The sequence below is a fragment of the Larus michahellis genome, chromosome 17 (genome assembly GCF_964199755.1).
Source record: "Larus michahellis chromosome 17, bLarMic1.1, whole genome shotgun sequence".
Lineage (NCBI taxonomy): Eukaryota > Metazoa > Chordata > Aves > Charadriiformes > Laridae > Larus > Larus michahellis.
The window spans coordinates 4,075,009-4,099,114 of NC_133912.1; the positions used below are offsets into that span (position 1 = coordinate 4,075,009).

General features: G+C 42.6%; 1 protein-coding gene across 2 annotated transcripts in view; it reads right to left on the minus strand.

The window, feature by feature from the left end:
* NCAPD3 (non-SMC condensin II complex subunit D3) overlaps nucleotides 1-24,106 on the minus strand; it is a 28,454-nt gene that overhangs the window by 4,069 nt on the left and 279 nt on the right. For both annotated transcript variants that reach the window (XM_074561352.1, XM_074561351.1), the window contains exons 2-31: nucleotides 23,742-23,896; nucleotides 22,781-22,943; nucleotides 21,817-21,995; nucleotides 20,803-20,985; nucleotides 20,416-20,477; nucleotides 20,068-20,155; nucleotides 18,592-18,725; nucleotides 17,785-17,857; nucleotides 17,055-17,180; nucleotides 16,616-16,868; nucleotides 16,030-16,092; nucleotides 15,772-15,855; nucleotides 13,575-13,648; nucleotides 12,502-12,636; nucleotides 11,520-11,740; nucleotides 9,910-10,101; nucleotides 9,470-9,567; nucleotides 9,225-9,340; nucleotides 7,695-7,802; nucleotides 7,059-7,173; nucleotides 6,856-6,963; nucleotides 5,600-5,838; nucleotides 4,790-4,869; nucleotides 3,367-3,504; nucleotides 2,895-3,028; nucleotides 2,560-2,759; nucleotides 1,859-1,969; nucleotides 1,287-1,442; nucleotides 331-503; nucleotides 45-184 (exon numbers count right to left, since the gene is read on the minus strand). In XM_074561352.1, coding sequence (XP_074417453.1) covers nucleotides 45-184; nucleotides 331-503; nucleotides 1,287-1,442; nucleotides 1,859-1,969; nucleotides 2,560-2,759; nucleotides 2,895-3,028; nucleotides 3,367-3,504; nucleotides 4,790-4,869; nucleotides 5,600-5,838; nucleotides 6,856-6,963; nucleotides 7,059-7,173; nucleotides 7,695-7,802; nucleotides 9,225-9,340; nucleotides 9,470-9,567; nucleotides 9,910-10,101; nucleotides 11,520-11,740; nucleotides 12,502-12,636; nucleotides 13,575-13,648; nucleotides 15,772-15,855; nucleotides 16,030-16,092; nucleotides 16,616-16,868; nucleotides 17,055-17,180; nucleotides 17,785-17,857; nucleotides 18,592-18,725; nucleotides 20,068-20,155; nucleotides 20,416-20,477; nucleotides 20,803-20,985; nucleotides 21,817-21,995; nucleotides 22,781-22,943; nucleotides 23,742-23,896 — 4,101 coding nt within the window. The remainder of the gene's footprint in view (nucleotides 1-44; nucleotides 185-330; nucleotides 504-1,286; nucleotides 1,443-1,858; nucleotides 1,970-2,559; nucleotides 2,760-2,894; nucleotides 3,029-3,366; nucleotides 3,505-4,789; nucleotides 4,870-5,599; nucleotides 5,839-6,855; nucleotides 6,964-7,058; nucleotides 7,174-7,694; nucleotides 7,803-9,224; nucleotides 9,341-9,469; nucleotides 9,568-9,909; nucleotides 10,102-11,519; nucleotides 11,741-12,501; nucleotides 12,637-13,574; nucleotides 13,649-15,771; nucleotides 15,856-16,029; nucleotides 16,093-16,615; nucleotides 16,869-17,054; nucleotides 17,181-17,784; nucleotides 17,858-18,591; nucleotides 18,726-20,067; nucleotides 20,156-20,415; nucleotides 20,478-20,802; nucleotides 20,986-21,816; nucleotides 21,996-22,780; nucleotides 22,944-23,741; nucleotides 23,897-24,106) is intronic.

The following is a 24,106-nucleotide window of genomic DNA, read 5'->3' on the forward strand; positions in this document are numbered from 1 at the left end:
TAGATCTGGTCGAATGCCAGACCAGTTTGCAGCAAGCTTCCTACCTTGCTTGCTGTCAGCTGTGCCTGATGGAAGCGATGCAGCCAATGAACTTCCTCCGGCACTCTTGCTACGTTGCTTGCTTCTGGCTTCCACTGCTTTCCTGGCAGAGTTCAGGATGGCAAGTGTGCTCAAGGATGCTGGCCTACAGAGCAAGAAACATGACAGAAACAGTAACGTAATGGAGAAGATTATGCTGCAGCACTGGTGACGTTCACACCACTAAGTAAGGAATGGATAAGCAAAGCAATAGCCCCGCGGAATATCGTAACTGCTAAGAGAAATGCATACCTGCGACTGAATAATGGCTGTCTCTGAACATTATTAGCACTAGGAGTAGTAAATTCAGAAGGCCCAGAGGAAGGATTTGATCCAGTTGGCAAGGACTGTTTCCCACTTACAGGAGACTGAGCATTATTATTCCAGCCACCAGAAGGCACATCACTTTCCAAAGATGGAGGTTGCTACAGAAAACAGGAGAAGAGATCGTATGTCTAACAGTGGATACAAGCGTAGAAAACTCTACAAGATGCTTAGACCTACATGCTGTGTGATTAAGAACTGCCTTTTGTGTGATGGATGTAAAGGGGTGCTAGGGAGAAAGAATTTATTGGTCAAAATTTTAACAAGAAGGGAATAGGAAGTTTTGATGGGATACATATGTCCTAGTTTAGAGGTCTATATATAAAGTGCTCTTTTAAAGTCAGCAGAGAGAGAAAGGTTCTTCCAGGGTAGAAGTCATCTCATCTTAAGGCAGATATCTAAAATAGTTCAGGACAGTTGACCCAAGCACATACTTGTTTCTTTACACTGACTTTAAAGAGGATCTGCATGACTAGAACAGATGTTAAGCTTCCACTCTGTATACACCTAAGGTCAGACAAAATGAACCCTTTTCTTTTTGACCTGTTCATCATCTTTATCACTCTGGGAACAGAGAGTACATACAACACGTAAGCACAGCCAGTGGCAAATTAGACTTGGTTTTACCTTTAAACTAAATTCTTTTTACATTACTTGTTTGCTGCTCCTCTCTGGCTAACGTGTGGTGTTTGTTATCGTTCTAAGCAGATTAACTGACTCTGACACCAAAGTTTCTGTCAGCAAGTGTGAAGAGGTATGAGAACATTACATCACCACCCTGTTACAAGTGCTGTAACAAGGTCCACAGACATGCAGAGCCTGGGTGCGTACACAAACTTTAGCAGAGAAGACAGTACGTGTACAGATTTAATGGCACCAACAACCTCTGCCTGCGCTGCCAAGACCTGCTCTTGGTCTGACTCCTTCTCCCTGGCCAGCTGCTCTTCGTATTTCTTCATATCGTACTCCAGCTCGGCTGCCAGCTGCTTGTCCACAGCAAAGAAGTCTTTCATTTCATTTCGGTAATCTTGCATCATTTCCTGGAGCAATAAGGAATGTTTAAACTTTTTCAGAAATCTCTCCTGACTACTGATTCATGTCTCCATTCAGATCACAGCTGCTTAAGTGCAAAAGGAAATACCAGTTGGTAGAACAGAGGTGTTTTTAACAGACTAAGAGTTTTGATTCCGATTTGTACTTCAGAACATGAAAAAGCTTTCCAGCATTCAAGCTTTCTGCCCACGTTCCACTGAGGAGGCTCACACGTAACACACTGTGAGATCCTTATCTAAAATCCCTCCACCTCCCACATTATTTAACACAGTGGCAGTGTCACAACATCATATGCCTTCTAAATTCCTTCTAAGAGGCTGTTCGTTCCATTACTGGTTTCACATCTAACACATTAATTCAGGAAAGGAAAAAAAAAATTCAACAAGAAAACACTTCCCCTTACCCGTAGGTAGTTCATAAGATCCCTAAGAGCTGGGATCCTCTTCTGCTCCATCAAAGACTTCAGTGACGTGATGATTGGGATGATATTTTCTATGAAGTTCTTCTTTTGAACCTTTGTTTGAACAAGGCATGAACAGTTACAGGATGCAATAAAAGAGAACCCACTCCGTGGTTAGATGAATGGCCTAAGTGAGAGGAGTTAACGCTCCACAGCAAGGGAATTACCGTAATTAAGCCCGCTCTTATGCCACACACATGCACGTAGGCTTTTAACCTAAATGGTGTCTTTTAAGATACATCACTAATTCAGTCAATTCTCACATTGAAGGCAAATTGCCATAAGGTGCATCAAAAACATTGTTACACTCAAATGTTTTAGCAATAAGAGATGTGTGGAACAAATGGAGCCGAGCATGGCTTCACTGACTTCAAAGGAAATGCATTTCCGATCATTCCAACTGACCCCTCAAGTACAAGCAGCCTTCACAAATTTAGCCTTAATGTTTTGTTTTTACAACACACAGTGCTTCCATGGGTGCCCTCAGATCCGAGCGGGCCTACAGACAGAGCCCGAATACCAGCCTACAGGCATCGCTATGTTACTTCCATAATTTTTGCACAAGTTTCTCTATCACAGCAAGGTAAAATCCCTCCCAGTATGGTGGCCATCTCTCTTCCCACAGCAGATCAAGTGCCATTCACCTGCGAGATGAGCTTTTTTTGTGCCACCTGCATGACAGCGTTGGCCATTGCCATTTCATCTTCATCAGGCTGAACGTCTTCATCGGGTTTTGATCTCATAGTTGAGAGCTTGATTTCTTTGCAGCTAAGGACTGCAAACGTATCCGAGAGCAGCTCACTGGCTTCCAGGTCCAATGGAAGGACGTTATCCACAAAGCACGCTGGAACACGCAGGGAAGAAATAAGCGGTATTTAACTGCAAACAGCAGTGCCAGTAAAGATAACATGGCTGGACTGAGAGCCTAATGGCTTTATATAGTTCTTTGTTTGCCAGATTTTGAAAGACAGACCCTTACCTAGGATGCTGTGGCTGATCTTTGTTGTAATGCTGAACCTCTGCTCATCTGTAAAGTGGTCTAGCAGGAACCTGTAGATACGCATCCTTTTTTCTTTGTTATCTTTTCCCTTCAGAGAGAAGAGATTCTTCGCCCTATGGTACAGCAGGACATTTTACAAGGGCCAAGTCACGTTATGCAAACTCGCAGAAATAATAAGACTTTAAATCAGCAAGGAATATTTGAATGTCACTTTCAAGACCCATGAACGTGTTAGGATATCACAAGCTCCCACAAATTACATGCAGAAGTCCTCCCAGCAGTGTCACGGGGAAGGCAGGATGCTCTTAATTGAACGCTGTTTCCCCTAGCCGTTTCCCCCCCACTGCATACATAATTATAAAACGCCATGAGCGCTTTGCTGCAACCAAAAGCCGCACGGCCAGACTGTCCCTCATTTAGCAATACGGAGATATAAATGTGTTCAACTGACCGCACGCTCTGGGGGAACCTGTTGTACTTCTCATGTTTCTCATAGCTATTGAAATGGAAGATGCACTCAATGAAGTGTTGGGAGAACATTCCTGGATTCCTCTTCAGCAAGAGATGGACCAGGCAGAACTCTGCAAACCTGGAAGGGAGGAAAAGAAAGGAAGAATCATCAGGGAGCTTCTAAAAGCCGCCCCTGAAACACAGTGCAGGGTTCACAAGCTGTAAAGCAGGCGGATGGTTTTCCTCTGCTAATTCTCCCTCCATACCACATTTAATTCTTGCCCAGCTCCATCTGGGCTTGAACAAGGATATCAGCTTATTGACTTTAAGCCTTTTTTCATCCAGAGAGACATACGTTTTCAGCATCCCCGATACCACTTCATTTTTCTGCCATTAAAGTAAATAGAGACAGAAATAAATCTGAACTTGAATCCGGGCACAACGCTTTCATTATTTAAATAACTTAAGTTCCAATAAGGCTGACACCCCTACAGCGCTTTGCAAAAAGTTAATCACCAGAAGTCCTGCAAGTCAATCCCAGACTTGAAGAACGTGGTTTTGTCTGGATGCAGTCACTGAATGCAGATGCAAAGAAAAAGCCTCCCAAAGAGCCTTTAACTGCAGCTCTAGGAACATGATGTTGCAATGTCACCATCTACTGGAAAGACATTTTTACATATTAAAAACTCACTGAAGAGAAAAGAAAGCGTGAATATGCACTAGTAAGCAATGACAGGTTGATGGGCCTGGAAACACCCATCTTCAGCTGGACTGTTCCAGGCAGAAGCAAGCAGGAGGGTGTCCAAGCCTCCTCTGCATCCAGCATCCCCACGTCACCTACCATCCTTGGAGAAACCTGCCCTACTCTCGTTTCTCACAGAACAGAGCAGCTTGAGGCTTCGAAACCTACAAAAACTTCATAAACATGCACTTAAAGCCAGTGTGCATAATTCTTCTTACATGTCAAAGTATTAAAAAATGTGGTAGAAGGCATAAAAGGAGAAGGCATGCCATGTAAGAAAAAAGAGACTATTTAATCCTATTCCTAAAACAAAACCAGCACTCAAGTCAGAGCCTGTTAGAAATCCACAAGGAAGATTTCATAAAGGCTTCTTTCAAAAATTCCTTTTTTCTGGATAACTGAGAGTAAAAAATAGAGCAAAGCTGCATGTTTTGAAGACAGCCAAGAACACACAGCTTGCTCCTTTGGGACCTCCAAATGACTTGGAAAGAGGTTCTACACTCCTTTGGTACCATTGCAGACCCTAAAGCACGAATGAATGAATGAATGAAGAGGTTAATGGGATAATCATCTGCTCTCTCACTGCAATTCTTCTCCACGTGCTGAAGGTGCAAGCCGAGACTGGTTGTGAACAAACCTCTTATCTTCAACTCCTTCATTATTTTACAGATGAGTATTTTACCTGGCAATATCTGGATTTGGATCCACCAAGACACTGATGAAACGGAAGAAAAGACAGTCTTTCCATTTCACAAACTCCTCCTGTAAGAAATCGGCAGGCAATAAAAATTCAACCTGAATCAGGAAAAACCCAGTGTGAACCTACAGACTGTCGTCAGGGCAACACAGGAAGTACCTCAGGCAAATGAGCAAGCTATACAACTTCCGCTGGAGGTACACAAAATAAACTCCAAGAAGACAATGTTTTGGAGGATTCTTAAACAGCATAAATGCCACAGCAGCACGCACTTAGGTTTATTACAGATATCAATAAAAAAGTAGAATCATGAAAAATCTGGTCTCCCATGCCAAGGCACACATGCTCTTCAACACTGTTCTCAGAGCCAAATGCACTCCAAATCTGCCTTGGTTGGCTTCATATGAACGTTGTGAGGGTAAACATCTTCAGCCTGTCAACGTTTACATCTTTAGAACAATAAGCAGAGACAGTAGGAGGAAAAAGGTGCTGTGATGCTTGTTAGATTCATTCATATAAGAGTGAAACTGAAGGGAATTCATAGAAAAAAAGAGAAGACCAGAAAAGAGGTAACCGTTGACTAAAAATAATCTCAGTATCCAACTGCATTAAGTGTCCTCAATATGATTTCTGCCTAAAAAATGCAGTGACAAAATACATACTTTAAAGTCTTCTTGATTAAGGGTAGATTAATCAAGGTATAAGCAATACACCCACTGGACAGGCTGCCAGTACTCGGCACAACAGAGGTACTTGAAGCTGGTTGTCAGACAGATGCTTAGGACCCCTATTTACCTGCAGAAGGTTGGTAAGCAGGATCAGCGTCTGCTTACGGATGAAGGGATCTGGGTCCTTCAGACACAAGGAAATATTGGGAATGTATCTGTCCACCATGGATGTGTAGCGGATACAGAGGTCACACATAACGATGATAACATTATTGCGAACAGCCACATCATGCGACACCTCCAGTTCTCGAGCTAGAGCTGCAATGCATTTCTTTGCCAGATCCTCATGCTGTAAACACAATTTACCTGTGAAACAGGGGCAAGACTGTCAACGCTGTGAATATATTCTGCTTCCCAACCACCACAGCCCAGCTTACTGCCTCCTTGGAGCCCAATATGAGCCAAGAAAGGAATCAGGAAGTAAACAGGGGAATAAACAAGAAACACATGCTGAAACTTGATGAGCAATCTGCACGATCTCTCAAAGAAATGATACCTCAAGGAGTTCTTCCAAACTCCTCCTAGACCTATAGCGTGGGTCTCCATGCCAAATTCCCTCCCTCAAAGAACTATTTTTGTGTACAGGGTATTATTCAAAGCAGCGAAAAAGAACAGCCCCAGCTGTCATAGGCACAGCAGGGAGACACCCACCTCTAAAAGTATCACTAAACCAACTTAATATAAAACAGCCTGCATTCTAACATTACTTCTCCCTAACTGTTTCTCATCTCTGTACAAAAGTATTAAGCTTCCCAAAGCAGTTAAAGCAGAGTAATACTGTTTATCTGCAAGAGAAGAGACTTTTTCCTAACCACAGAGGTACTACAAAACCAGAACTTCCACTTAACACTCTGTGACACCAGAGATGCAGATTGACCAGGCTTCTCTCAAAGCTCCTCTTCATTCATGCCGAGGAGAACAAGTAACTATGTGCAGTCATTCTGCTCTAAACAGCACCAAAAGCACCAAGTTTTCTTCATCCTCTGTTGAGCACCTTACTACATCTAAGATGATCCTTCAGCCAGACAGCAACCAACTCCACAGACAAGGACAGTGCTATTCTGAAGGACGCCGCTAATTATTGATCACTATTAAGGCATTAACCACCTCCAGAAGCAGTCACATAGGTGGCAGTATTTTTACGGTTTGTGCGACTTGTTACCATGGATATTTGCATTGCTAAAATCTATGGGCTGAGGCAATGCAAACGTTGAGCACTGTGGCTATCCGTAAGGACTGACACAGCTTGTGAGCAGAACTTTAAGCAGAAAGGGTGGGAACTGGATACACGAAGGCACGCTTCTGCTGCAGGATGGCACTTACCTAGAGTAATGAAAGCATGAGCTCTGACCACTGGAGGCATGGCCGATCCTCTGAATTGGGAGAGTGGCTGAGAAGATGGCATTTCCTCAAGATCTGGAGAACTAGACACTGGGAAAGAACAGGTCAGGAATGAAAACGTGCTTTTCCGGCAAACAGTGCTGCCTGTAAATTCAAAATTAAAGGCAGTAAGGAGAGAGCCTCACGTTGGTCCTCGTTGACAGAAGAAGCCAGAATGGACTGAATCAAAAGAAAGACGCGTTTCTCCACTTTGGCTGGACACTGCTGTGCAGCCTCACCCAAGATGAAGAGGTGTCTCACCTACGGAGAAAAAGCAACACTGCAGTCACAAGGCAACGGCTGAGCTGTAAATTAAGTCAGCAGGAGTCGGTATGGTACTTCTCCAAAAACAACTTAAAATTCCCTCAGTCCTTTCAAGAAGACAGCGGCTAGAGAACAGAAAGTGAAGCTCTGAAACGGAAATGGGTGTGCGTGCGTGTTTAATACGCTATAACCCCCCCAACATGTACTAATAATATTGAAATACTCCTCAAAGCATTCTACATGTTTTACTGACTGATTTCCCAAGCAGCTCATCTAAGAGTGGAAAAGCAAAGAAAAAACATATAATGTTATTAAACAATACATGGGGTATCGTATCCTTAAAGCAATTGCTGACGTATAAAACTGCTGTATGCTCCCAGGCCCGTAAATACCAGATTTCATTACGAGCTTCCACACAAGGCGTGCACAGCAGTATTTTCCTGCGTGAACTTTACGGAACACCAGTTTCAAGTAGACCTACGTCCTTTCACCAATCTGCGACGAGGAACCAAACTTACCAAGCGATCTTCTTGCAGCTGCTCTGCTCCGTCCTCTTTGAGGACTATATTCGAAATATAGCTTTCACAGGTGGATACTAAATCTCCACACACCTGGTTGAGCAGCTCCTGTTCCATAATTAAACAAAATTAATTTGGTAATTTATTAATTAAACAAAATGTAGCTGTAATATCTGTCCACACTTGAATCCCTAATCTGAAAGTCCTTATATGCTTTTAATAATCTAGGTGCTATTGAAATCAATCAGGCAGTGCCTTAGAGCTTTAAAATTCTTCCTGCACATCAAAGGATGTGTGTGAGTGTCAAAACACCTTGAAGAATCTCGCTTTTAATGATCTACAGGCCTAAGTTTACTTCATTATAGAAATCACACAGATATAAACAAAGAGGGTTTAGGCGACTGTTCCATGTCGATCCAACACATTTGAAGTTGTCTGTATGAATTTTCAAATGTTGTTTGGAAAATGCAGTTCCATTCAAATGAAAACACAATAGCAAGTTCCAAGGGGTGGAGGGGAAACAAAAAAAAGCTAATTGTCTACCAGATTGTGATGAAAATAAAGCATCATTTCTCTTTTTCTACCATCTAAAACTGGTCACATAAGAAACCAAATACATATACGTATGGCAGCTAAGCTGTGAGAACTGCTAAAGCGACCAACGTACAGGAACATCTGCATTTGGTTTTAAGCCAACATACTGTGATGACTATACCTACACGGGAGAATTTTCTGGCTGTCAATTTAAAGAACCAGAAACCATCAATCCACCCTGGACTCTGAAGCACAGAGTGTGCAGTTTTGCACGCTATTTACTAAACTTAATTGGGATGCCTATCATAAAATAGCTGTCATCAATATTGAAAGAAAAATACAACACATACACAAAGACAGATCATTAGCAAGGGAGACCTGCATCAGTTTTAGCTTCTTTGCAGCTGTGCTTTGGCCAAGATCTCAAATATTTTACCAGCAAAAGATAGCCCACCTTCTCACTACAGAAGTGGAACAAAGCTATGGCATAAAACAAATGGGGGCAGAAAAGAGAAATGTGCCAATAACGTGCTATTCATTCCCTATTTGGTCCCATGGAAGAGGTCTAGAAAATATGTGCATCTACAGCAGCTCTGATACAGAATAATCAGAGCTTATAGTATAAACCTACAGCTTCAAACTGGACCAAGCCTGAGAAATAGCTGGTATCACAAAGGCAGAGCAATAGGTCCCCTTTAGGAATTCTGTAAACTTTGATAAAAGCTAAATGCAAGGCATTTCAGGTGGGGAAGAACAAAATATCCTTGTGAAGAGAGAAGATTCTTTACAAAACCCATCCTTAGCTGCAGGATGGTGTCCAGCACAACTGCAGTAAAGCCAATAAGAGCTGAGCAGAACAGACTCAAGTTGTTGGAGACAGATCCTCTCTGTTCAGTGAGCTAATCAGCCAGCAGACTGGAGACTGAAGCTGCCTTCAAGAGACAGCGCTCCTAAGTGTGAAACAAGCTATTTTAAAAGATGTATTTTAAGTCACACCTGTGCCTCCTCCGGCACATCTGCATACGCGCGGCAGAGCTTCTGCAGAGTTTCTACAGCTGGGCTAATCACCTCCAGGGGACACTGAGAGTCCCTCAGCCAGCACTTGATATTATCTGAAAAGGAGATCACACATGCAAAATGAGCATTTTCTGAGCTTATCGACTGCTTATGGAGCAGAAATAACTGTTAAAATGGGAGGCATGAACCTGCCCCCCCCTCTGCAATTCCTCAGGGCCGCTCACCAATCAGCCTCTCACAGGTGCTTTTAGGGAGATGCTTTGCAACATGACCGATGACACTGAGTATATGTCCTGTAGTACCAATGCTCATGTTCTGCTGCCTGCAAAATAGCAGAGCAGACAAACCAACATTAACGCTAAGGAACAACACCAAATCACAGTAGAAAAATCCTTTCATCTGGGATATGCATTATTAAGGCAGACATGTCAAAGCAAATGAAAACTCAAAAGCTTAAGGTAAGAGTTCATTACTGCACAAATCTGCGGGCCATTTCTTGCCTCCTAGCTGCAGAACCGATTGCCTGAATAAAGCACTGTGATCTAAGCAGCTAAACGGCACTCTGCCCGTGGAAAGACAGCAAGCGCTCACTTGCTTTGTTCTTCCTCTTCACCCCCATCTCTTTCCTGCAGAATGGAGGACAGTGTTCAAAGCACACAGATACCTGCTGACATTGTCCCAGGATTCAATGACTTTGGAATAATCCAGCTTGGGTGAAGAACTGGCCACCTTCGCAAGCAACATCCAAGCCGGTGCAGCGTGCTCCGTTTCCACATGAGACATGACATTATTGATGAAAGTGGAGGTGAACTTATTCTGTCTGGACCACATATGAAAAGCTTTGTTCAAGTAACGGCTAAACGGAAGAAAGAGAAGTAAGTTAAAGGAGGAGTAAATAAAACACTTGGTCTTAGACATTGGCAGTAAAATCCAACGTCCCTGTCCAGGATACACTGGGCAACACAACAAAGCTGCTATCACTTGGCATTCCCACTACTCAGAATATGTCAGGATTTCTGCTACATATTTTACTAGAAATATTTTCAGTCTTTCAGTTCATATTGTGATACACTACAGACCTGGCATACAAGCATGGATGTAGTGCTGTGTGTCAGTAAGACAGAAGGTCCAACTAATACCATGACACATCAAGAAAATATAATTTCAGCCATCTGTAACAAAGACCTGCTAGTAGTTGTAGTTTAACACCCATAATGGGACAGGATACAGTAATGTTAAGGCACCATAACTCACTCATTTTTCTATTTATCTCTAGTTACCTACTTCACGTTGAAAGAGTTGTGAGATTTATCAAGCTGCAAGGTACTTTAAGGTCATGAAGAAGAAGGTGCCATGAATCTGCAAATTAGGTTCTAAAATAGCCCAAATTAGAACACTGACGGTTTCACCAATTGGCAAAGCAGCACAACCACTACCTCATCTTCTATTTCTAAGCTCTTATGCCCTGTTGACTAATAAACATACAGCTGTCTTTAGTCAGTGTTGTGTCCTTGTCATACTGTGTGTCATCCCATTTCTTCTGCTTCTTCCCACAGCATTCTGCAAAAGGCAGAATAATTCTATTTGTCATAAGACGAGTAACATATTGCACATCAGAATTAATAAAAAGCCATGTTCTTCTTTCTTTATATATCCTCTCTTACTTGTGTCATAGAACACCTCCATTTGACTTAAATATTCATGCTGCTACCAACACATCAAGAACAACATTCCTGTATATGAACACTGGCGTTCCGGGAGGGAGCACAGGTAAAGACACAAAGGAAAACTGCACTCTTCTCACCACCTGCCAGCTTCTCCATGCTCTTCTGTCCCAGGAACTGGCAGAGCAACACAAGCCCCTCACAACACGACAGTTTCCATCTCTAGCAGTAATATGTGCTTGTACTGACTGTTTCAAGCAGAGAATTCAAGTAGCTTAAAAAAAAGCCCCAATAAATTTAATTTCTTGCCCTTGCACAACACACGGCACGTGCCTTTAAACAATATGTAACCTATGATAACTACTGGTCTGTGGCCACACAGCGAACGAGAGTTCTGAGACTATGAACTCATACTCTTATCTTACTCCAGTCAATAGGCAATTTCCTTCTGTAAAGGCAAAGTTGCATATTCTAACAGGATTAAAGGTAAAAAAAAATTTGTCCCTGGATGCTAACATAGTAAAGGCAATAAAAACATACAATGTGTTAGACAAAAGGGCTGTTATGGAAAAGCCATCAGAGCCTACAACGAAGGGAAAAATGCACTTACTTTAGCTCCTGGCTTTCTGAAGTCAAGAGGGTAAGGAGATCCCACGCTAGAGCCTGCTTTCCATCTTCACTCCTGAATTTATTATAATGTTTTATATGCTGCAACAAGAGCTGATCAAGGCAATCCAAGGCCTTTTCTTGGACAGAACTTTCAGTGTCCATCACAACAGGCACCACTCCATTTAACCAGGCCTTCTGCACCAGAGCGTTACTGTGCTGCGACTGAGAGAAACACACGTCGTATTAGAAACATTTAAAAATCATTATAGGATCCTATATGCATGGGTAACATCAGCAAAGGCCTAGAAACCTCCAGATTCAGCGACTAACTTTGCAAATAAATTTTAACAAACCCCAGCACGCTGCTCAACCAGCACTGCCATGTGGCAGCACAGGGGACAAGGGAACTTGTATCTCCTTCACACCACGAGGCATTTGATCATATCAATGATCGAGCTGCCTGGTGCTTCTGCTAAACTACTGCAATACTTTGTTTTGAAACCCTACAAATAATTATAACAGTATCACATTAAAGCTGTACAGCAGATGATTTAACACTAACCATAAAAAAAGCTTTGCTTAATATAAACCCTATGCTTCAAGCCTAAGTTACTAACCCTTCATGAATAAATAGAAGGAAAAATATTGCAGTGCTATCATCTACGCATTACATCTTAGTAAAGTGATTCAGGTTTGTTTTTTTTAACTTGAGAAGACCAGCAACATAAACATTTTCTTCACGACTGATAAATCAACAGCCAGGAAAATAAATGTTTCCAACAGTTGGAAGCATCCTACATAAATCACAAGTATGTATAAGAACGAGTGACGACTTACAAGTCAAAAGGTGGTAAAAAAAATTAAAACACAGTCATAAAATGATATCCACTGAATGAACAACTGATTTGTCTGTTTCGTCCTTCTTTTAACCCGTAGTTTGCTCATCTCGGGTCTACGTAAGAATTCATGATATTTTTTCTCACCATAAGGAGCTCTGTTATAGACTGCAAGGCCTGTTTCCGCACAGAAACAGCAGGGTCCCGGCAGCGGTCTTGAAGAGTGGACAAATCTTCTGCAGTACAAGGGATGACTTTGTGCTTCAGGATGTTCATAAAAACCTAGAAGTCAAATCCCAGCATAACCGTGTAGGGAATACAGGCCATGCGCACTGGGTAGCAAATCAAAAATACAATCTACCCCCTGCCGACTTCAACTAGAGATTAATTTATCTCACCGAGAGTGAAACATCACATTAACAATTTATGAGTACTGGGCACAACCAGAGATGCAGAATGAAACAGAAAGCATCTTTTCAGTCATTCCGATTTTATAACAACATTTGGATAGAGTGAATGTCACAATTTCCCCTTGAAAACAACGTGTCTCTTGTATGAATCACATCTTCTACCTGGTAATAAGGAAGAGGGGATTTTTTTTTTTTTTTTAAAAATCAAAAAGCATCAAAACAAAACAATCGTAAAGCCTTGACTTGAGAAGCTCAAATCAGCATGAGAACTGAGTTGGGGTGAAGAGGACTAACAGCGGAAGGCAGTCAACAGCAGACGCCTATTTTGTAAAACACTGAAATTTTCACTGAAGCGTATCTCTTTAAAAGCTAATGATTTCATTAAAAAAAAAAAAAAAAAGAGCACCAAGCAAAGCAACGCATCCCTCCACAAGAGGCTGGATATAACCTAATCTCTTTGTTAACAAGGTCAAAACAAACTGAGCAGTTAATATGCTTCGGTTTATAAGGAAGTCGCTTAATTGAAATGCCTATTGACATTTGAAAAGAGCCTCTCTTTCCAAATGACGGCATAAGAGAACACCAGCAAGAGTACTAGAAAAATTTTCCATCATCATGCTCTCATTATTTATTTATCAGAAATTAGCAAGCAAGACCTCTTTAAGGCCTGTAGGCACTCTGCAGGAATAGCAGGAAGCTACAGGTGGGCAAAGTTACATACAGTTCACTACAGTACTACGGCCTAATTATTTATTTTAAGGGCATTCTGGGTAATCACTGAGAACAGGGAAGCCCGCAAAAACACCGTACCTGGAGAGCAGATTTCCTCACATTGGTTTTCTCATCTCCGGCTCTCAGTCTCAGCATGGCCATGATTTCTTTTCCTAGCCGAAACCGTGATAAAAAGAAATTAGCCACACCGCCATTTAGCAGCACTAACACCCTGAACACTGTGCAGCGGCAAGGAGGAACACAGCTCTGAACAAAACCGAGCGACAATTTGTTGCCCGAGACTTTCAGAGAGGAGGAATGAACAAAGCCCAATAAAAACCCACCCAGAATAACCCAGAATGAGGTATAAGGCAGAGGAAAAAAGAAAAAAAAAACCCACAACTGAACACACAGGGCCACAATCAACTACTTCTCACCTTTGGAATCACTCAGAGGGACTACTGACAAGCAATACTGATTTCAAGCATTTTACCAGTGCTTTGAAGGTTTCTATTTATTGCTGTCTGTTAGATTTCTTACAGCATTAAGTAAGAATTCCCAAATACATGCCAAATTTGGAGATCTGTTACTTAGAGCGATTCATGTGGAGATCCACTCTGCTGCCATTAAGAAACAGGATTAGTCACAGGGAGCTAATCAAAAGTAGTTTGAAAATAAATTTTTACTAAAGGAAGAACAGGACTTTGATCCGCGCGCTCTTAATGGGCAGCGAACTGCGATTGCATCTTCCTCCTGATACCAGCTTGACAGAAAAAGCACAGAACATTTTCATTGCAAGGTTTTGCCATTAAAATAGTCCAGCTCTTGTGAAAGTGATCAAATCTGCTAAAATATTCACACTTTGCCGAGTGACATTGATTTTACTCACAGTGACATAGAAAGGAGAAAAAAAAACCACCAAACCCAAACCACCAACCAAACAGAAAACCCGAGTTCTAAATGGCTGAGAACTATCAAGGGAACATATTGTTTCTATACTGTTGGGCAGTGGTAATTCTTTAGTGCACACTTCGCCCTGCAGATTATCCCTACCCTTCTTATCTGTGCCCTTGTGCATTTAGCATGGTCTGACTATCCTTGGCTAAGATTTATTTCGCTTCTAAAATATGAGCTGTTTGGTCTTCATAGAAGTGCAAAATTAGCGCAGGCGTAAGCCAAACACAAGCGTGTGCCAGACAGCTTTGCTAATGCACCTTGACTGAGTCGGAGAGCCCTGTATTTCAGCTATCCTCCTGAGCTCCAGACAGTCCTTTTCCATCCAAGCCTTTTCTTAATTTGTTTTGCCAAGTGTACGCTCTGCTGGGTATCAGACACAAAAGCAGGCATCCTCTGCCACAAGGAGTCCGCAACTAAACAGGGAATACACAATACCTTAAGTGGCCTGGAGGACGTTTCTATCTGAGAGAGCGGATTAACGAAATTTATCAGCGAAATGTTTTAAAAGAAAGCTTTCAATGGAGAAGATTGGAGCCTGGCTCATGGAGATAGGGAGAGAGATCCCATGTGAAGAGCAGCACGAGCCGCATGACAAAGACACAAGCGCAGGACGTGAACCAGCAGAGAATTGAATTGTCAGCAGTTCAGGAGAGGTGAACAGCGAGAACTGAGAGCAGAGATACTGGCAGAGGCCTAGAGGTTAGGAAGAAAAGCCTTTACACGGAAGAGGAAAAGAAAGGAAGAGATTCACAGAAGGAACATCCTGGCCACAAAAGCCAGCTTCCACGCTGATTTCATGCTATCAATAAATTAGAACTAGCTGCTTGCCACTCTGCATCAGTCCATTTAACCTCACGCTTTGCTTTCAACTCCAGCCAGTACCTGGTGCTGCAGAGAAGTGAATTCTTCCCGAACATAACAGCGCCAGTCAAAGGTGCTGTGTTTTATGTAGCAAAAATATATTAGTTCTTTGTGCATTGGAGCAAGAGATTTAATTACCCTTAAATTTATGGAGTTAGAAGTATTATATCCCACATCAATTACCATCCTTTTTGCAAAGAACAAATTACCTACTTTTCAACAAGTGTTGCCACCACATTAACACAAACGAACATTGGTATTTCAAAATTAAATGTATTTTTCAGACTTGAGTGGAAATAATACTTCTTTATGGCTGGCACTTCCACCCCCTTCATCACCCCTAAGCGTTTTTTAACAGCTCTACAGAAAGCTCTCTCCAGTTTCTTTGAAAAATGGCCAATGAATACACTTCGGAAAGTCTAATTTCAATTAAGGTTTTGAAAAGTTATCTGAAAAGGCTAGTATAATTTTGACGTACCATCAAGCACAGCAGTATCGCTGCTATCTGCCAACTCAATAGTTTTGAAAGTCGGTAAGGTCTTCAGCGGATGTCTGGACATAGCTGAAAGAAAAGTTAAAAGTTTAAGTACAAAAAAGGCATATGTTCAGGCAGCAAGATGGTTCACTGTTAAACAGAGCGCCTCACGCATGCCCTAGGTTTTATACATACGCGTATTTTTAGAAAATGGCATGCCAAGAAAAGACTGAGACTTACTATAAAAGAATAACTCTATACCTTCTGCACTCGCTGTCAAACTCACAGTGTTTGTGTTTGCTTCCAAGATTGTATGGTCAGAAGCTGCCAAAAAGAAATAAAAAAAGAAATTAAATGAAGTATTTTAATTCTGGATATTTTGTCATTCCAAATTTTTTCAGGCAAGTAATCTAACCGTAGGATGCTATGTGCACGCTTCTGAATTGTGCCATCTGGCCTTTACCACACCTGAGGGAGTTCAGAATGCCAATCATGAAAAAACCAACTTAGCAGAAGCAAAAGGCAACTCAAGATTTAATCAACTGTCAGGCAAAAACGCAACTTTTTTTTTTCTTTCAATGAGCAATTTCAGTTGTCTGTAAATATCCTTCAAAGGTACCTCATGGAGGAATCTATTTAGAACCGATACACGAGAATAAATCCCTTCCAAATATAAAGCTTCATGAGTAACAGGACTCATCTATTACTTCTCATTATGACACAACACACAAGGACGCTACGTGCAGATTTTTTAAGTTCCTGACAACTAGTTCTCCTATCTCCCGGTGATCATTCCCCAGAAATGTCAAGAAATATTTTTACTATCTCATTTATCCATAATACTTACAGCTTTGTAATAAATCCTGTATACTCTCCAGGGTAGAAGCAGCTTTCATTTCGAGGCAGTGGGCAAAACTGCTCAAGGCTTTGCTACGGACCACGGATGCTTTGTCCGAACACCGGCCAAACACCATGACCTGTACTAAAAACTTATGCTTTAGAAACTTCTGATGATCCAGGGACAAGGAGCCGTCCAAGTTCCTCTCGGGCACATCCAACAAAGCTAACACTACATCAAGAGCAAACACCCTGTAGGCAATCTGTTTGGAAGGAAAAGCACACAAGGTGCTCTGTTAATGTAAGCAGAGACACAGGCATTGCCGACTCAGTTTACCCGCTTTTAGACACCAGCAACAACAACAATGCTATTCAGCACTGATATCGAACCCTTCATCTTCAAAACACTGCCATATCCGAACCCTGGAACATCAAGGGGATGTACTTACTTTAGTGTTGCGTGAGTATTTATAAAGCCAAGCGATGAAGTCAGCAAACTCTATACTAGGGAGTTTATTCAGCAAATTCACCAAGGCCTGTGCAGCATAGGTGCGATAATCAGCCTTATCTGGGACCTGAAAAACAAGGGCAATTGCACAGTATGATATTTTGATGCTCTGCTCTAGAAGCCAGAATGGCATTTCAGGGGTTAAGTATTTTTTTATTTAATGAGGCGATGAGGTCAAATTCAGCAAGGACTGGGAGAACAATCACAGCTTCCCTGGTCACTCCTTCAGCGCTCACCCACAATCACACAGCAAATTCCACAAGGCAAAGGTGGAGCTTAGATTAAACCCAGAGGCAGTATTTCTGCATGGCAGTCTTCAGATAGTTAGCTAGGCAAAGCGCTCACGTAACCCTCATTTGCCTTTACCAAAACAGTGTAAAAGCAATGGCAAATTGTGGAAAAGTCAAAAGTAGGGTACAATAATTTGTGAACGAGGAGGGAAGTGTTCACCCTCAGTCTTCTCCTAGAGTGTGACACTACTTTTAAAATGCCTGAAAACTGCAATAAAGATGAGCACAAAACGCAATCAGGTTGTCAAGAAATCTGCAAATGATTAAAATCTTTTAATTCCTTACAAAACATTGTGAAAATGGATTTCCTAGCCATTACAGATACTGCAATGTCTCCACACATGAGTTCTTCAGCTTAAAACGCAACAAAGCTTAGCATACCTTGGTACAGATATGTTGCAGCAATATTCGAAGAACAGGAAAAACAACTTCTTTCAGCTCATCTACTACGGAACTGCACAGAAGAAAAACAAGCAGATTTGAATAAGGCTGGTTTTATAACAGAGCAAAAATCAAGTCAAGGACATTCCCTTTGGAATGCATTTCAAAAGCCAGGAAAAGTGCACGTTCTGGAATCACGAGCACTAGTGCAACAGGATACGGTCAGACAGACCTACTTACTGTCTACATTAACCTGGCTTTGCAGGCAGAAAACATTTCTTCCAATACCTTTCTACAAGTAGAAGGTCAATATGAAGAGCTCCTTTCTTCTCAATCTACTTGCTTTGTTATCTGTTACTATGTTGTCTGGGGATCTCTGCACAAATTACGCTTTTCAACAATGTGGATCCCCACACAGGGGAATAACGAACACAGGCAAAATATATCTTTAAGCAGGAGAAAGCAAAGAACTAAGGAGAAATGAGCTCCATGTTACTCTTTTATCTTCTTTACACTACTTTGTAGTAAACTACAAAACCTGAAAAACTGACACAAAGCAAAATACAGAAGGCAGGTCCCTTCCCTTCAGTGCCACTTTTCTGTCAAACAGAACCTTCTTTCCCCTCCGCCAGCAAGTTCAGTAAATTCCCATTACAGACATTTTAATTAAACCTCATTTGCACAAACAGCTTCAAAGTCAGTGCCAGTTTGTCTCATCCCTTTATCAACTGAACAGTAAAGCAAAGGCACGCCAGAAGAAAGCGCAGACACAGCCAGGAAGGGTAGTGCCAGAGCTCTGTACTTCACCTGATGAATTTTATAGCCTGATTCCTGGCGCTGATCACAGCCGATGTGATTGCAAGGACCGCGCGTCTGGAACCCGCACCGCTTTCCAGCATAAGAATGACATTGAGGATTTGCTGGAAGACACAACGAAGAATCTGGAAAGAAAAGGTTATTTTCAGGTTCATTTCAGTAGCAACCGGAGCCCATGGATAAGCGTTCTGACCAGGTTTATGAATTACTTCTGAACTAAACAAACTTAGATCCAAATAATATCACCTGTCAAAATGTGACGGAATAATTCAAAGAGGACCCATTAATACACATACCATCTTTCCCAGCTGCAATGTTCTCTTACAAGTCCAGTAAGGCCTAAGAAGGGCTTCCTGACAACACCAACAGATCCTCTCCAAAGCAGTGGACTTCAATTCGCCAGACATTTGAAATTTGAGGAAATTCATTGGGTTTTGCATGGAAGACATCTTAAACTAAAGGCATGTTTTTACCACCATGTGCACTTGAATTTTTGGAGCTTCCTCCCTGCCACACTTGTGGGACCGCAGCATGCCTGGTTATCCTGACACTCACCGAGCAGTCATGCAGGAGGGGCAGGGGAGATGAGGAGGGTCTGAGGAGGAGACCTACGACATCTTCCTGTGATAGCACAAACGTCAACAATTCTGAAACGCCTGTGCTGCCCTGAGAAACCAAGGAGGTTGAAACACACAGGTCTAAGGCTGCTAAAGCTGGGCGGACACTCAGGTATGCATCAGGTTAGTGTCTAAGCTCCAGGCTCTCCTGACTAGACAGACACTAATACCCTGTTTTCTAGCTCAGAACTAGTTCAGATGGGCGTACAGAGACTTGCAAACACAGCAGCACAGCCACACCCAAAGTTCAAAAGCCCATCCATAGAAGCAGCACGCAGATAAGTGGGAGATGACAGAGTGTGCTTGCCAATTTAACAGAATAAAAATGTAAAGCTGCAGACACATTTCTGGTAGAACTGGATGTTCCATGATGACAGACTATTCTCTGAATAAGCATCAACCCTGCTCACTATCATCTGCGCATAACACCTCCCCATCATGCTTCACTGCTGCACAACACCATGCCACAGCACGCTACCAAGCAGTGCTGGAGCTCCACCTAGCAGGAAACCACAAAATTCCAGGCACACGCAGCCACCTGGAATTCTCTTTTTTAAGATAGAGAGATCCAATGCCACTGTAGCTAGCCTCTGCTTTCGATTCATTTGCCCCAAGAGTCACTAGAGCACAGAATTCAATGCACACAAAACATCATGCAAGCCGAAGGAAATAAGGACTGGGGTGGAAAAAAAGCATCTTGCCTCTGACCCAGCAAACACATGCCCAAAAAATAAAACTAATGTAAAAAGTAAAAAACGTCCAAGCAAAAATGATGTGCAGAGAAGGAAAGAAACAGCTACTCATTTTCAATACTGCAGTGAGCATTTTAAAGATTTTGTTCAACTTTTACCTTATCTTCTGGACCATGTAGAGGGGAACACAGTAATCGCAGTCCATGATAGGCCAGCTCGGGAACGTACTTGGCTTTGTTAACATCCCTAAGCAAAAAAGGCAGAGAGACATCTTCATATCTCATCGGAGAAACATTTACTACAACTATTACAACTAAATCTGCTCATTGACTGGAAAACATCCAATATCCACTAGATGTTGTTTACTGTTAGCTAGGTGGAACACGTTCTAATTATCTTTAGGGAAAGAAATCACTGCTTTCATTTTCGCATAAACAGGATAACACAAGCATTGAGTGCTTTACTTGTTCAAAGTACCGTTTAAACATTAAGAATTATTTGCTTACATTGCTGCTGAAAACATGAACTCATGTACCACTGGCTCAAAGTTTGTCAGTTCAACAAAGATCTGGAAGGAAACAAAGCCAAGCTTAGCTAATTCAGGTGAGGGGAAGACGTGCATGTCTCCTTGGATGGCTGGGGGTCACACCATAGAGAACTTGAGTCTAACTTTCGAACCACAGTATCTCCCTCGAAGCAGAACACAAGGAGACCCCAAAGCCCACAGGCTCAATACCATGTGCCTTCCCCCTGGCTACAGTGAGGACAGCTTAATCGGGGGACCAATTTAGGAAAGGTAGGACTGCCATCGCTCCTGTGGCCATGGAGTGTTCTGCGTCCACCAAAAGTTTGTGCTGGGGGGATATAAGGTTCCTTGAGTTGAATCTTATTACCTGCAGGCAGTTCTGCACACACTGAGGCTTTTCTTTCAGGGAGAATTTAGGTAGAAGTCTTAAGAAGTTTTTCAAAAGAAGGAAGATTGAGTTGCGAACTTGAAGAAGATCATCCGTTGAAAAGTAAACATTTTCACAATCCTCTTCCTCCTCCTCCTCCTCCTCTTCCAATGTATCTTCCATCTATATTGGCAGAAAAGAGAAAGAGCATCCTGTCCCACAGCACTGGCTGATCTCTTTTGCACATTTTAGCGCTTCACTGAGTTCTCAGGTTAGGTCCTACGTGATTTCACATCCAAAATTCTATATCTTTTCTTTCAGATTAGTTAACACACTTAACAGTGGGGGAAAAAAAACACAAAAAAAGATGAAAGTTGTATACAAAAAAAAGAAGGCCCCGACACAGCCTGTTCTCATTAGGAAGAGAAAGTCCATCATAACTGAAAACAATTATCTGAATTCTGACACTTGGGAGAGTCATGTCAAGTAATTCCCACTGTGCCTACACCCTTCTTCGCTTGCTTGTCATGACCCTGCAGCACCCATCTTCTCTCTGGATTTCTGTTGCGTTAAAAAAAAAACCATATAAATGTTAGAACGAGCAGCTGAGTACAGCTAACCAAAGCATTTAGCCCTTAACTTCCCATCAGTAAGTTGGCAAGGAAACGTAAATGTCATTTGCGAGCTTGAATGCTTCTTGAAGAAGCTGATATAAATTAATTTCTCCCTCTGCTACTGAGCTTTCTAACAATATGCCACAGACAAATAAGCTGTATTTTTTCTATTAGTCAGCAGCTAGGAAAATGGCTAATGTTGAATCATCAGATCTCTGAAATTCCTAATAATAGGCAGAGGATCAAGAGCAGAGCTGACCTGCTGAATAAAAGGTTAAGAATTAAAAAACAGCAAAAAAGAGGAAAAGTATCACAGTGACCCAGAAGTGAAACAGCTTGCCAATAACTTGCTTATTAATAATAGAGGTTTATATCTGAAGAGATTACACAAACATCTTACATTGCTGTTCCTGCATGGTTTTCCTTTCTTTCTGTTTCTTCGTGCACTGGTCTTGGAGCTTTGAGCGTGCATCTTCTTTCTTTTCCTCATCAGATCTGGTTGTTGAGGCCAACTTTTTCTCAGGGTGTGAAGACATTTATCAAACAGCACTTGATGGAACAGCTGGTTAGCTACGCTGCCTGCCCAGAAAAAACAACATCAACCATCTTCCAGACAAAATACAGAGAGCAACAAATCACCTGGCCAAGTCTCCATTTGCTTTGACAGCCAAATAGATGGCTAGGACAAAGCCTGGGAGCCTAAGAGAGTTCAGAAGAAAAAGGAATTGTTTGAACAAAGCCAAAGTGCATCAGGATGACATGTCATCCACGATGACATTCTCCAGTAGCACCACCAGCTGATCGACCCCTTCTAGCTGGTAATGTGCTGCATAACAAAGATCAGCAAAACTTTAGAGGACGTATTGGCCTTGAACACTGTAGGATGCTGCCGTGAATCAACTCCAACTGCTGGTTATTTTAAACAAATACTGTTATTTTCACAAATGAACCTGTCCAAAAGCACTGCACAGTGAAATCCTCTCTAGTTACAGAGCAGGAACAGGAATAAGCTTCTGCCTTCGCTGTGTATTATTGTCAAAGCAGAGGGATACGTGTGATTTCAGCTCTGTGTACCGTTCAGACTCCTCTGTCGACCTTGTCACAGAGCTGCTAAGACGCATGGCAATGCAGACCCGGACTGAGCCTTCAAGCCACTTTATGACAGGAGACCAAGCTGCCATCAGACCGTAACAGCTGTTCGGCACTCAACACTGTGGCTGAGTTTCATCTCCAGGGATTTCACGGAGATCAAGCGAACAGTTCAAAAGCCATCACTTGTTCCACCTGGAATTCTTATGAGAAAAAGCTGATTTTGCCTGAATGATGTTTTATCCAACAATGAAGAGGCGCATCCCTTCGCTCACCTGGGATTTCCAGCAGTAAGAAGTACAACCCAGCCGCGTGAAGAGCATAAATCCTCTGCTGTGCATTAGCGCTTTTATGCTGGCCCACTTGGACAAAGTGGTGCAACACAGCCACGAGAGCGTTATGAGAGAAGTTGTTTTCAGCAAACAAGGTCCAGATATTCTGAGGCGAAATACACAAGTAATAGTGAGAAACCCAGTAATAACATAGCTCTCTGCAAGTAGCTGCTATTAACATTTTAACAGTTCCCACTGAAACCAAACCCCTATGTATATAACACATATAAAAATATGTTTTTAATAATTATTTTATAGTGTATAATATTAGAATCGTAGAATGGTTTGGGTTGGAAGGGACCTTAAGGATCATCTAGTTCCAACCCCCCTGCCCTGGGCAGGGACACCTCCCACCAGACCAGGTTGCTCAAAGCCCCATCCATGGGGCATACATGGACCTGTTGGAGTGGGTCCAGAAGAGGCCACAGAGATGCTGCAAGGGCTGAAGCCCCTCTGCCGCGAGGGCAGGCTGAGAGAGTTGAGGGTGTCCAGCCTGGAGAAGAGAAGGCTCCGGGGAGAACATATGGCAGCCTTTCAGTACTTAAAGGGGACTTATAAGAAAGAGGGGACAGACTTTTTAGTGGGGCCTGTTGTGATAGGACAAGGGGTAACGGTTTTAAGCTAAAAGAGGGGAGATTTAGACTAGATATCAGGAAGAAATGTTTTGCAATGTTGGTGGTGAGGCGCTTTAACAGGTTGCCCAGAGAAGCTGTGGCTACCCCATCCCTGGAGGGGTTCAAGGCCAGGTTGGACGGGGCTTGGAGCAACCTGGGCTGGTGGGAGGTGTCCCTGCCCAGGGCAGGGGGTGGTACTGGATGATCTTTAAGGTCCCTTCCAACCCAAAGGATTCTATGATTTTTCTTTGCATCTTTGTTAAGCAGAAGGTGGCCCAGTGCAGCCTTACCTCCCTATTCTCATGGTCCTCCCCAGCGAAGGGTGCCAGGGCCTGGTAGAGCCAAGTGAAGGCATCGAGTCCCTCCTCGGTGATCTCCTCGGCTATCCTGGCATCCAGAGGTTCCACCTCTGTGAAATCCAGATCCCAGACTGCGTTCACCCAGACTGTGAGAAAAAAACAAGGATATGAGCCAGAATCACAGAATCGCCTAGGTCGGAAGGGACCCTTCAGATCACCTAGTCCCTTCAACACCCGCATTCCAGCCTAAATAACACTTGAAAACAAATACGGGGTAAAGCGATTAGAGCGGAAACATCGGGTCGCCGAGGCCGGGGGGTGTCAGTTTCGGAGAGGGGGTCCCGCCGCTGCCTCCC